Raw genomic sequence first — 14,846 nt, 5'->3', positions numbered from 1 at the left:
TTCATCCTGCAGTGGAATACCCAAAGGGCTGTAAATGAGTGTATCTACGATGTTCACCTCCCTGACACTGGGGGCCAAAGTGGCATTGTTGAGAAATTATATCATATTTAACTGCATCTCAATGAGCCTGCAACATTCTGAATGAACTCGTGAATTTGTGCAGCGGCCACATTTTTTCCACCAGGTGGCGGCATCCTCCCGCGTAATTCGTGGAATTCCCGTTACCAGACATTCATTTCTATGCATTACAATTATTAAACCAACCTTTCACAAGCGTTTCTTCTTTATGGCATCACCAATTGCAGAGTACGTTAATTACCCAGCAAATTATTCGAGGGTTATCAAAACGAATTCCCGAGGTGAATAAGACTCCGTCTGGGACTCAACCACAATCCATAGCCTCGTGACAAGTGTCAGGGAATGGCCCTAAAAGATTATGCCACAAAACTACGATAATACCCATGGAGCCACTTGCATGTGACTTCTGCACGCCTTGCTAACAACGTCTCTCTACACCGTGTGTTACTCACCCAACAAAACAAAGTATGAACTTTACATGCCAGATTAGAATTAGGCCAAATTACAGCAAGTGAGACCCGAATATAAGTGATGCGTGTTTGTAGTCTGGTGAAATGGTCCGAGATCACCAACTCGCTCCACCTGAGGACCCGGTTTAGCCATGGATAAGTGCCCAGATTTCATCCCAGGAGGTCAGTGGTGCTGGCCCCTTGCTCTGGAACAGACAGCAGCCACCTCCATCTCGGGGTTGTGTAAGATAGATGGGTCACCTTCGTGGTTAATATTTGGGATTAATTCTTGAAATACTCAGACAAGTGATAATTGAAAATAGCTTTATTTCTACAAAACATTCACTACAAGCGTGTGTACGTCCAGCTGAACTTGTAGGTGAGGAATAATTAAGCCGGGCGACATTTAAAATACATGTAATTAAACTAACGATTTTCCTTTTTTTTGTCATTCTTCTTTGGGGGATACATTATTTTAACCAGCATCTCAAAAGTTTCAGTAACTGCAAGGCCTACCAACATGCATTTGTCAACACACAATATCTCTGTGTGCCTGCTGAGATACCGTATCTAATCACCACACCAATGACCGTTAATATGCATTAAACACATCTCAATATGAAGCACAGCCAAGTTAAGGGGAAAACAACACGTTGGTTAAATAATAAAAACACGTGACTTCACACTACACTTGCAATCACAACGCACGTGTTGTGTTGCTAGGATTGTGATCGTATAAATAGCAATTATTGAAAACAAGAAACGCGTGCCTTCACGGCCAGTCGAGCTTGCCACAAGCTGCCTCAACCAAATGAAGATACAGATTTTTGTATTTGCTGCTTCGGTGAAGATTTTAAAAAAGCATTACATTTAAAGTAAAAACGTGTGTTTTTTTGTTGTTGTCACTTCAAGGAAAAGGAAGGTGTCACCATTTCGATTTTTGGCATTAAGAAAATTATGTACAGTACCGTGGTTTTGAATTTAGATTGAGTAGGTTCATGAACATACATACACAGTACTGGGATGACGTGTTAATGCTGCTGATACAGCACCAATTAAGAGTAGCGTGTGAGGTGGTGGGCCCAACCAACTTTTGGTAATGACGTCCATCACCAAAGGGTGCGTGGTTTTTGATGTGAGCATGTTTAAATACAATTGAGTCCTGAAAGTGTTAGAATGTTAAGAATTTTTTTAGGATAAGCGTTTGCTTATGTAAGTCGCACTGTTTTAAGCGCACATGTACGACTCGGGATTCAGTGCAAAACCCCCGAAGACTCAAAAAGCCACGTAAAGATCAATTTAAATAATACAGCACTATTATAGATGTCCCAAGCCACTTTAGGGTTTCGCTTACTCGCTAATTTCGGTCAGTTTCAGGCGTAGTTTCACTTTCCTGTCTGGTCACAATTTAGTGTTTTGTTATTTGATCTGTTTGTCTCACGTGAATGGTCAGATTTCTCAACACTACCATCTATATATATACAGAAGCACATCTTCAAATGTATTGTATTTAGCGAAAATAAAAATGCTTAATTTTCATCCGCCACTTTTCAGTTATTGTTTAATATATTTTGTTAAATTTAATGCAATAATTACTCTAGATTTGAAGCTTTCGTGACTGCAGGAATCCATACTCTTTGGTTCTTTCGGTAAAGTCACGTAGGTAGAAAAATAAAATAAAACAAGAAAGAATATATCTCGACGTTTCGATCGTCGTCCTCAGGTGGAAAAAATAATCCAGCAGTGGACGGCTGAAGCTGTTTCTGGATTACTTTCTTCTGCCTGAGGACGACGGCTTGTGTTGCTATCGAAACGTCGTGATGTGTAATTTTTAGTTTAATCTTATTTTTCTACCTACGTGACTTTACCGAAATAACCAAAGAGTACAATTATTACTCTTTTATTAATGACAACAATACAACTCAATCAAAGAGCATCGGTTACAGTGTTTTCCAATTACACATTCACATTTCGTTATCTTTTAGCAAACTTAATTAAATGTATCCTTTTAAACATTAAGACCAATGTTAAACATTGAAATATAAATACAGGAATACATCAATAACATACACAACAGTTGAAGATTGAACCCTCCATACATATTTTCGTTTCTATTCCAGGTTAATTATTTCCAACAAATCACGATCCTGCCAACTTAAAACTACAAAATTAATGATTGGTCATTAATGCTTATTAAACATCTGATGATTTTGAATATATATTCTAAATAATTAAGCATTTCTTATTTTTACAAATGACCAACATCGATCTCTCCATCTTCCTCTCCACGAACACACTGATAATATTTTCACCACCCTCTCAACACATACCCTCGAGTTTTGTACATCTTGAGACGTGGTTGCATATAGATGCTTTACCAATTTTAATTGTATTATTTCAGGTGACAACAATAAAACAACTCAAATGCATATCCACATCGCATGTCAGACTCAATGATTGCATGTCTGTATGTTGGGTACCACCATTAATCGCAACCTCTTGTAAAACGCCCAAAATGTCTGTCGTCAAAGCCAAAACGATTGTTGGTATTTTTGTTTTCCTGCCACGTACAGTACTGTACTTATTCTCACTAGTGCTATATTTAAAAAAAAGATAAAGTGTAACCCCGAATCACATTATTGTTGCCAAGTATAGGCTAGTATTGCAAAGCTTGTCTTAGGAGCTATTAGCCAAATTCGTCCGATAGCCAAATTCATTGTTATTAACGGTATTTCCCATCACTATCCATTGCTACTCTAATCTCCATGGCAATCGATGTTTACAGGCATCGTTTCGAATAACACAAACATGCCATAATTATCACATGGTTCTTTACAGATTGAGAAATGTTGTAAAAACATTTACGATTATTTTTCACTTCCAAACTTTGCAGCTGACATTTTGTATTTCCTGAAACTCAAAATGCCAGAAAAGCAAAAGGTTCAGCCCTATAATTGCTTTCTTATGCCACTGTTGACAGAATGGCATCCGCTAGAGGGAGCATTCGAAATCCCCTCTAGAGGGTGTTTGGCCTACTTATGCACCCTTCAAAGTCGTTTAAAAAACTATCCATTAAAAAATGTATTAAGCAATAACCAACTGAAATCATATTGATGTTAGTCTTTAATCCGTCAGGACACTATTTATACGAGTCTTTAGTCAATTAACTGACGTCCATATATTTTATTTGAAACATTATTGTGAACATATATTCAAATATTAATTTGTTCCAAAGCATTGTGGCATACATTTATGGAATTACATGAATCCAACAGTATACTAAAACTCTTCATGAAAATTATTACACCTCCAAATGTTTGGCATTTCCAATGTTATCACCACTTACTAATGAACTTAACCAATACTGTAATTGAAGATAAAATGTCAAGCAATATTTGTTGCTGAATATCATATAAAGCGCAATGACTGTGGAATGAGGTACATTTTCCGATTAATTGTTAGTAAAATCGTTTATTAGATATTTTTATCAACAATTACTGTTTAAAATAATTAGAAAATCCCCTGACCATATTTTTGTACGCATATCATTTAACATGAAAATAACTACGGAGTATACATATTCATTGTAATACACGTAATCGCATTAATATTAATTATGACTGAAAAAAAAACTCCTGTAAAATCGGTGGGTAATTCGTTTATTTTGTGAATGTTCATGAATTCCACGGGGTGACGCGAGAGCAGCTGGCATTTCCCATCACATAGGGCACAGCTGAAACCTTGCACGAGATTAAAAAAAAAAGATACCGAGCGAAGATCTGCAACCCTCGCGAGTTTTATCCCCGCGGGATTTGGTTGCGGGTAGATTCCACCCAGCGCCTCTTTCAAGTTGCATCCTACTCATTGGGAAAAGTCGGGTAACCCAGCCCAATCAGTGATTCAGCCGCAAGCATGTCACAGCTCGTGAGTAGGTGGACATCCTCGCGAGGGTTGTTAAAATATGTTTTTTTTATCTTTAACCGGTAAAAAAAAAAAAAACGATTACCGGTTTACCGCACATATAGAAATATCCAGAAACAAATATTACGATTTCACCTTTATAACCGAGAAACGAAGGGAGTTGCCATGGTGAAATGATGAGCATGCTTGACTTGCAACCCAGAGGTCGCCGGTTCAATTCTATCTCCCAGCATGGCAATTGAATGAATGGCGCACGTGTCATGAATACCCCATCTCCGGTTCACCCAGCAGCACAAATGAGTTCACCGAGGTCGATCAGCAGGTTGCCTGCGGTGGATAAAAGTGTGGATAAGCCCACCTTTTCCAAGATGTCTGATCATCATTAAATCGGAGATCAATACCCTCTTAAGCTTCCTACGAGCAAGGGAGCGATCGCAGGGTTCCACCTTTATCTTTTAATTGAAAAAAAACTAGCGAAAATGTACCCAGTGGTGAATTAGGCTGCAGTGTTGTTTCTACATTCACGCGTGCCAATCGGTGCATTGAATATTCAACTTTCACTGAAACCCACTGCCGGTCCCTGACTTTCGGAACGGTTAATCGATTGTGAAATCGTTTACATTTAAAAACGATGATCTTAACCCTATAATAGATCTTAACCCTATAATACAATGCCGTATCCACAGTTTTAATTACTATGTTAAGCTTACAGCACAGTTCACAAAGATAACTTTATATATTCTTTAGGTTTCGTTTTAATTAATAATCAAATATTTATATTCGTGGTTCTTTCGGTAAAGTCACGTAGAAGGGAAATAATAAAATACTAAAAATATATTATTATATTGTTTCCCTTCTACGTGACTTTACCGAAAGAACCAAGAATATGAATCCCTACAGTCACGAAAGCTTTAAATCAAAAATCAAATATTTGTTATCCAGAAATTCCTGAGGTCAATACCGTAAAGCGAGTATCATTGTGGGGATAGTCAATATGATATTGTCATACAAATGTGGAGTTTACACCAGTGGCCCAGGGCCACCAAAATAGGATTTTCATTACTATTGCCTTACTGAGCATAGCTCTCTGATGTGTTTTCGGGTTGTACCACGTGTTCTTGGGCATCGTGTCCGACGTTACGCTCTACGTGTTGAGAGCTTCTTCTGGAATTGCACTTTCTTCTCGAATTGCATTTATTCAAATCCCTGAAGAAGCTCCCAGGCTGTGGGGCGAAACGTCGGGGCATTGCGCCGAACAACACGTGATACAACCAGAAAGCACAACGGGGAGCCGAAACACACGGACGCGAAACCCCACGCAGCCACTGTGGGGGGAGGTGCATTGGAATCATCCTCTTGAACGCCACTGCCATCCCAGTCCCTTGCAGGTTACATTTAAGGGAGAGACAGAGTGGCAACCGTTGGAGGAGATGAACTCAAGTGGAACATCAAAGATGCGAAACGAAGAGTGAAGAGGCGTTTGTCCAGCAGTGGATAGAGACTGGAGGAGGCTGAGGAGGCCGCTCAGGCTGCACCCTGGCCTCCGTGAGGAGGGGCCCTCGCCTGGCACGTTGGGCAGCTCCACCGTCGCTTCAGCCACCCGTGGATGCACTGCAGCAGAGGCGCAGGGACGCACGCAAGGTATGCCGTCAATACCCATGGCACGGACACGGACACGGCCTCACGGTGGGTAAAGGCATGTGTCGGCACACAATTTGTGCCGTCTCCACATACAAAATAAATAAAAAATAGACGTTTTGATCCATCGGTTTATTTGCATTCTATAGAGGCCAATATTATCCGGCAGATTGTGTTTGAGCAAACTGGACTGGTCCAGAGTTTGTGTCCTACAACCAACACTTGAAAAAAAAATCCCTCAAGCCAGCAAACAGTACGAGGGATGCGAAACATACACGATTCTAGCAGACACAGCACACAGCTCGATCACGCAGCCAGAAGAGACAGCTCGATCACAAACCCGCTACCACTCGACACAGCCAATGAGTAAGGTTCGTCACGTGAACAAAACGTGGCAATTCGGGACTAGTTCAGCACACCGGTGTGTTGGAGAGTAAACCCACAGATTGTTGTGACGGCTCTCAAACCAGCCACCTCGCCAATTGTTATTTTATTTACACGTGACATTGAGTCGAGCCTGGCGCTGCCCAGCTGCTATTCCTCACCTTCCTGTGGAAGCGATGGCTGCACCAGATTTGCTGCACAGAGCCCGGGCGCATGACAGACTTGCACACGGAGCACACCTCCTCCAGATCGTCCTGGACACGGCACAAAAGTCAACGATCCCCCGCATAGCCTTAACAGACTGTTGGGGCAAGTGCTGTTAGCGAGCACCGACACGAGGGGGTGGGTGGCCAGCGCCACGGCCGACCCCCTTCGTCTCCCCGGTGGCGATTTTTACACAACGCACCAGGTACTCATTTGAGGTTGAGTCGACCTCGGGGAGGCCCAGGGCCGTTTCAGAGAATCGTCACTGGAGTTGGCCGTGAGCGGGAATTGAACTCGGAACGCTGGGTTCGTCGCGTAGAGGTCAGCTGCGACACCGCTCCCCCCCACACGCCCACGCACGTGTGCGCGCAGTCGCTCCCATCACACAATGCACCCTCTGTGCAGCACACGCTGAGACCAGCGGGTATAACAAGAATTAGTCTGCGAGAGTCATGGGCTCAGGAATGAAATGATTGCTCACGGTCCCAATACGTGCACTGAATCATCTAAAAATCAATATTTTTTGGTTTATACAAATTACTGTACATGCAAATTGATGCGCTGTATAAGCAAATATCACATTTAAAGTACTGTAGTAGAGTGCGTGGGAAAGTGCAAATGAGAGTAATGTTCTTTGCATAACAGTCGAACTGATATTTGAATGATCATAGATGAAATTTAACCATATTAAGTGTAGAATCAAATGATTGCCACTAAATTTTTAATGCAATCGTTTAGTTAAATACCCACATGTTTAGCCATTTAATTCACTGATGGGTAATACTGAATTGGGAAGCCAATACCGGTTGTCATATGAAGAGACTGGGCCCTGACCATACGAATGTGGAATTTCCATCACTGGCTCGGAGCCACAAACGCAGATTAAAATAATTCCAATGTCATCTTAGCAGGGAGTAACTGTGTCCTGTGACTTGAATTGCCCGAGCCTTACTCTCCAGGGGAGGGCACGCACCGTACGCGGCCACTTCCGATAACAATGGGTCCACGTGGAGGCCACACACACTGCTCCGCTGGCCAAGCTCCAACATCGCTCCGAGCCCCCTGAACCCCTCAAAAGGGCCGCGGTGCTGCATGACTCGATGTGACCTCTGGTGCAGCGTTTTTTTGTTGTCTCTTTCTAAGACCCAAAATTCAACGTGGAGTTGAGTGAGCATGGGGCAGTGCTCATTGTCCGTTTTCAACCCCTGAGCCAGTGTTGGAAATTCCACATTCCTCTGGCTGGGGGTGACTTTTAAGAGAGGACAACCACTGTTGAACTTCCCAATAAAGTGGTGCTTCTTTTATTGACTCGAAAGAGCTAAAGAGTTAAGGTGATTCCTCGTTAGGGTTTAGTAATATGAGGCCAGGGTGGATAAGCATTTAAGAATGAGGGGTTTTCCATATATAACTTATTGAAAATCTTTCACTTTTGAGAATAAAATTACAAATTAAAAAGAGTTGTGTGGTAGAGCAGTCACAGGGAGTGAATTGCTGTTCCGTTACTATTGAGGGATTGTGGCTCAGCGTTAGTGGCTCACAAAGGTTACGAGTTCAAATCCTGGTTGGGGGTTCATTCAGCCCATCGTCCCTCTGCGATCGATAAAACAGGCACTACTTTCTGGGGAAGTCAAAAGTGGTTGTCCTATGGATAAACGCGCCCCCACCACAGGAACATGAAAAATTGCCACCACCATCGGCTCAGGGCGGTAAACAGGAGATGGGCGCCAATGCCTCAATGCTCATTTGAGCCGTACATAATTTTGACGTTATTTTAGTTTTTAGCAACACTTACAAAGGACATCGGCTTTTTGCTCCACCAGCCAAACTTCTTCATGATGACGAGTTTCCAGGACTGCGGAGCTGGAGGGAGGCTGTGCTCGCCACCCTCAGGTGACACTCTGGAAGGGGCCCCGCCACCTCGCCTTGGGTCACACACGTGGAGGCCTTGCTGGGAGGGGCAGCGGTCGGGCGGCGACTCCAACGGTGACGCCGCCCGCGTCACCGGGCCCGCGCGAACGCTCGACGCCCGTTCACTTTGTGACAGAGTTGCCCGCGCCGGTTGCTCCAAGAGGCTCGAGACGCTGTTACGCTTGGAGATGGGGAGCCTTTGTGGCTTGGAACGCAGCGACGCAGCGTCTTGCTCGCTCTGTAGCCCCGAGGGTTGCCATGGGCCTCTGCTCGCCAACCACGACGCCTGGCCCCCGTGCTCTTTTGCTGCAAAGCCTGAAGAGGCCTGCGATGCGGGGTGAAACGTGTGGGTGAAGAGCTTCTGACTGCAGCCGGGTAGCGTCGAAGAGGCTTGTGGGGACGGAGTCCTGAGGCGCTCCTCCGGATGTGAGAAAATCTGCTGGGCGTTTTCAGAGACCCTGCGGCGATGCCCATGAGGCAACTTGGACTGCAAGACCTGAGGGCGTGAACAATAACATAATTAAATGCGTAGGTTTTTGCAGCCGATATTATGGCTCATTATTGATTTCTGGGTTAGGCTGCATAATGGTCTGGCCAAATTTGTGCCGGAAGACCCTTCACCACCCAACGTAGTCGAACAAATTAAAATTGTCACGTATACAAGCCATAAACGCGCCAAATATTATTGTTGATGCTCATCGGTAAGTTGAATAGCAATCCTCACAACCGCATTGAGCAATTCGATTTGCGACGTTTCACTTGAAACTGTGTCGATCATCTTCAGGACAAGATTTGGCAATATCATTGCGTGGCTGGAGACAGCGGTCAAGACTCCGCTACTCCTAACGCGGCTGTCTGGACTTGATCACCTGGATGTAACATTGCAGTGGGTGCTCAGGATCTACATCAGCCATACGAAAGAAGAAGATGATGTGTCCCCCGACAAAAATCGATTATGAATCATAACAGAATTAACATTCGCTTGCATTACAATTATATCATTGTAAACGTTTATCATTTTTGTTACAAGCAGAGTTCATGATGCCTGAGAGTTTTAACATTAGCTTGTACTGTGCAGGACATTCATAGCGCATGGTTGTGTGGGCAGCAGTCTAAGCAGTGTTGTATGCTAGTGTGTCTATGCACGTACACTCTGTGTACAGGGTGATCCATTTATTTAAAAAAACTCACTAAAATAATAGGGATAAATTATCGGAAAAAAACTAAATGTTACATGTCTTCCAACAATCTCCATACACTTATTAAATCTTGCAACACTCTCCTGATACACTTTGTCCAACATAGCCACCCTGGTCCTGATCGCAGAGACCGTGTCGAGTGAATCACACACCATGGCAACGCGAATGATAAACTTCTTCTCTCGCGTTCGCTACTCTCTCATCGGCTCTCTAGACACCGGAGCCTATTACTGGTTTGGTGTCACCGAGACGAAGCATCCACGCAGCTCTCTCGCCCACGGAAGTAGATGTCACAGGGCTACTGCTGAGATCTCTTCCAGTGACCCCCAGACCGCACGGTAGGGGGCAACTCTTCCTCACCTGCCTTGCCAACAACCGTGATGTTCAGCGCATGACAGTCAAACTAATTTATTTAATATTCAGAGCTGTTCTTTTATAGCTTTAAAAAGTCCAGCTCAATGGACTCAACTATAATAGGCAGGACATTTGATGAAACTAAGAAATAAAGATGTACATTTTAAATATGTATGGATCAACATAATAAAATATTGCCGATCCACTGCTGGACGAAAGCCTTCCCACGCCATCACCATCATCACCATCCTTCATTGATGCCATCTAGCTCGCTCCCGCAGATGAGCCGATCTCATCACCTCATCGCTCTTGGACGAGTTATCTCCTTTTCCTGCCATTCGGTCACAGGTCTCGCCCTGTCGCCATCATCCACCCCATCTCGGGATGTGTACTGCTGTCGGCACGATGTCTCTGGTGAGCGTTTGTTCCCTGATTCATTTGGCCGGTTTTTTTTCTTCTCTCCCTCACTTTTAATTCCAAGCACGTAAGCAGCATCATTGCAAAGATGACTAACTTCAACGTAAGAGTGACCGACGTCTGAATTTACAGGATTATTAAATTATACTGAGAAACCTTACGTTTCGAAAAAAAATAAGGTATAAATAATAAGCTTTTTTTTTCAACAAGACAACATTTTTCACGTAAACCTCTGAACCACCAGTTTCCCATAAATGAAATATGATTACTCTGTATAACCCTGACATATTCACCAGACATTATCTCGGATAAAAAAAATCAAACAGGCGTAGTGTGTAAACGCAATAAATCCAGTCTATGAATTTACTCATCCATCATTGTTAGCGTTTGAATACAAGTGCCATTTAAATAGAATCCCAATGCAAGATATCATTGTATCCTAAAGCAATATATTATTGTACTTTAAGGCGCCAGGGACGGCATGAAACATTTCAGCTAAGTCCAGGTGACAGCATGTTTCCTTCGTCACAACATTTCCCAAAACATACATTATCATTTTTGCGCAATAAGCACCTGCTTTCACTATCAAACAAAGACACGGGCCAAGTGTAAAACCTGCACGCAATACATTGTGTAAATATAGCAGCAATATCAGTTTATCTTCATACATAATGGTAGAAGTAATACATTAAATTAATAGAGAAAACATTTTTTAAAAGTTCCATATGAAAATCCAAACTCTGTGCTTTTCTATTCATGGGTGCTACCAGGACACATTGCAAACATATTCAGAACCCTCCCTACGTCTTCCCCCCCTCCCGACCGCTTCCTTACCCCCTTCACCACTTGAGGTGCGTTGTCTTTCCCCTTCCCTTCCCATGTAAACTTTTTTCAGTTTAGTTTCAGTTTATTTTGGTATAGCCCTGTGAGCCATTCGGCTCTTGAATCGGGTGCAACCACAACAAACAAACAAATAAAAACACGAACAAGAAAAACATCTTAAAGTGACTATGTGACTGTGCAAACAGAAAATCCATGATAAAAAACAGCAAAATATTCCTGAAAAAAGCACCGTACACCAACGCTGTGTGCAAAACATCCCAGTGGGATGCAAGTCAAACAACAACAACAACAACCACAAGAAAACTTAGATTAAGGCCGTCAGTCTAACTCCGTACTACAACAAAACAAACATGTCCAAACCAAAAAACGTTTTCGAAATCACCAAAAAATAAAGCCATAATTGCAACGTAACAGTGATCACAGGGACTGTGACCGATTTTTTTTTACAATAAACTACATAAATAACATGTAACACCAAAATCCTTCTCGTAGCCGCCAATGTGGGTGGAGCGGAGAGCCCAAACCTCCCTCCTCATTAAGCGTCTCGCTCGGGCTGTTGCCGGCGGAGTTTCTGTGCCCCCCTACCCCGACCCCTCGTACTGTGATCGCTGCTTTGTACTGAGCTTGCGTTGTTTTGTAACAAAGCAATACAAAAAAAAACATATTCACAACCCATTGCCACTCAAGAACAAACAAAAAACCTCACGATGAACCAAGAGCTGGGACACTGATAAAGCACAACGGTTCTGACAGTTTGCTCGAAGGCGAGTGAACAAATATCCTGGAAATTGGTTGTGGGGGCGTGGGTGTAAGTTTTGAAGGTTGCACAGATGCCTTTTTGCGTGCACCTGTTGGAATCGCATAACAGCAGCATTGTCAAGTTGTTAAAGCATTTTAAAAGTGGTGTTTCTGAAATTCGCCCAATGAGCCTGACAGCTGTTTTCTATCCACGTGAAAAGTCTGCCCGACATTGATGTCACAGGCTTAATCGTAGAGCTCACCAATCTTGCCACATATTTAATACAATTGTGCTTATTCATAATCATGAAAACTTGATATGTAATTTTCAGCCAATGAGAATCCAATGGAATACAAAACGCGTATACAAGAAAACGAATATATATGTCTACCAAAGCGTCAAAGTCCATGAGCCCAGACCAGATCTACCACCTGTCTCTACCACCTGGGGGGCCAATGAATGTCGTGGCTCCAATTTCTTAAAGTGGACAACAATCGAGAATTACGTGAGAACCATTTGAAATGAGTGGGCTATCAACTAAATGACTCTCGTTTTGGGTACTATGGGTAAAATAACTCGCAATATTCTGCACGGGAAGTCTAGACTTCCATAACAGAGGGCAGGCGAAAATAGTACAAGTGACGGGGCTTTTGTTGAGGAGCCATGATGTCACAGCGTTAGCTCAGGCGTTTCTAGACATATTTTATTGATTTAAAGGCAGCAGTAGCCAATATAACCAGATGGCAGTCTCGTGAAATAATAACAAGTATTACTATCATTAAATTTAGCAGCATTCACTCAAAAGTGATTCTCAAAACGCTGAACATTGTGAACCACATTTTTTCCATAAAAAAGAGAGATGAGACCACCGCAGGAACACAACACAAGAGCAGGGAAGGGCACGGAGATAAACATGCGATAGTGGTCTCAATTAGTGTAGCTATTAAGGCCATCATCCGGCCATCGAATAATCAGGCAGGCATCAAATAATTAGAGAGTGGAGCGGCGTCCGATAGAGACGCTCGAGGCACGGGGCGTACTTCCTGCTTCTCGACACGAAGGGTCACTCTCATTTCCCTTGGCTGGCATTCAGCTCTGCAGCGCAAGTTAAATTTAAATGTCTCTATGTGGAAACATCAACAGCAGCAGCAGCAGCCGCCGTTGGCCTGGCCTGTGCCAGGCCAGGTGCACTTTGAGGCCACGTGAAGTGTCGAAGGCTCGCTGGCGGGAGGAGGTCACGGAACAGAACCGGGGTTGACTGCCTGAAAGAGATGACTGGCAGATGCAGCAACTGTGTTTCCCACTGACTGTGCCAACTTTCTACGACCATGGCTACACAGGTACGCGTGCCAACACCGCCACCTGTTGGTTCACTGAAATTTCCTCGTGTGTGGGCAGCGGTTGCGGTAAAGGCAGCGACAGTGCCACTAAAATATCACCTCCGATAAAATCTATGGGCTCGTGTCCCTGTGCACATTCAGAGCTGTGGGAATTCCCGAGTGGCCGCATTTGCTTTCTGTGAACTCAGCCGGCTCGGTGAAACTCATAAGTTGGGTCTTTGGCACTGTCGTTTCTGGTAAGCTGCTGAGGGTGGGCAAGAGAAAACCCCACTCCCACACAACAAGCGAAATGTTGGCACTCGCTCTCTCGCTGGCACACCGGCATCTCAGTGTGTGAGTGCATCTGTGTGTGGAGTGTGTGTGTGCATATTAATGAGTACATGGTGCGATGTGGAAACATCGCCACTAGGGAGACAAAGGCGGCCGGGCGTGGTGTTGGCCGCCCACCCCCTCGTGTGCCGTGCCGGCACTAACAGCAATTGCCCCTACAGTCTGTTAATGCTCTACGGGGGATCTTTATATTTGTCTTTCTTATATTAACGAAGGCCAACACGACCCAGGGCCAGTTCTGATATTTGCCGCTGATGTTGGCCATGAGCGGGAGTAGAACTGAGGTCGCGGGGCTCGGAGAGCAGAGCGCTGACCACTGCCGTTAGGGAACGTGCTGCTGTGACCCAGGTCACAGCATGCCGTGAACTTATTGGCGCTAGCTAACAACCCTTGACCCCAGCACAATGTACAAGCGGGAATGGCAAACGTGAGTATTTTTCGTTTCACATGAAAACATTGTTTTGCAAAGAGACGCGCATGACTGCCTTGTGTAAAAATGCAGTGTATACCAAGCAAGTTGTACGCCCCAGATATAGAATCCAGTATCTAGGCCATCACACCTACAATGACGAGGCCCCACGATCTCTGACAACCCGTACAATAGACTCAATTCACGCACACTCTCTCGCACAATATTTGTAGGAAGGTCAGCCGTATGTGTTGCCCGCAGAATGCAAGCAGTTGCTGCAGGGCTGCACCTGTATACCTCTTTCAACACAATTGTGCATTTGAACGTACTGGCGGTACACCGGCGGTGTGTCGTAAAGAAAAGAAACCACATTTTTCGCAGTAATTATCATTTTTTCCCACAATTCTCAAACCCCGCGTCAAAATCCGTTTTTCGACATCTCGTGAAGTCGAAGCGGCTGAACACGAAGGAGCTTCACAGTCTGTTGCCGTACAGCAGCACCCAGCCTGATGCCGATTGGCTGTCTCCGTGTTCCAAAGGCAAGGTTTTGACTCGTACTCTCGACTTTGGTCGGACGGTTCCTCGATTTATTCCCGGAATCATTTCTTGGCGGACGGTGGCATCGAGAGATTG

The 14,846-nt window shown here is 44.0% G+C and overlaps 1 protein-coding gene across 2 annotated transcripts in view; it reads right to left on the bottom strand.

The window, feature by feature from the left end:
* Nucleotides 1–837: 837 nt before the first annotated feature.
* Nucleotides 838–14,846, bottom strand: part of LOC116948074 (uncharacterized) — a 163,094-nt gene continuing 149,085 nt past the window's right edge. For both annotated transcript variants that reach the window (XM_076071221.1, XM_076071222.1), the window contains exons 4-6: nt 8,467–9,078; nt 6,632–6,724; nt 838–6,059 (exon numbers count right to left, since the gene is read on the bottom strand). In XM_076071221.1, coding sequence (XP_075927336.1) covers nt 5,973–6,059; nt 6,632–6,724; nt 8,467–9,078 — 792 coding nt within the window. In that variant the 3' untranslated portion in view covers nt 838–5,972. The remainder of the gene's footprint in view (nt 6,060–6,631; nt 6,725–8,466; nt 9,079–14,846) is intronic.

This window comes from Petromyzon marinus, chromosome 32 (assembly GCF_048934315.1).
Source record: "Petromyzon marinus isolate PM22_M1 ecotype Great Lakes invasive population chromosome 32, UKy_Petmar_22M1.pri1.0, whole genome shotgun sequence".
In the NCBI taxonomy this organism is placed as follows: domain Eukaryota; kingdom Metazoa; phylum Chordata; class Hyperoartia; order Petromyzontiformes; family Petromyzontidae; genus Petromyzon; species Petromyzon marinus.
This window is presented reverse-complemented; position numbering and strand designations above follow the sequence as displayed.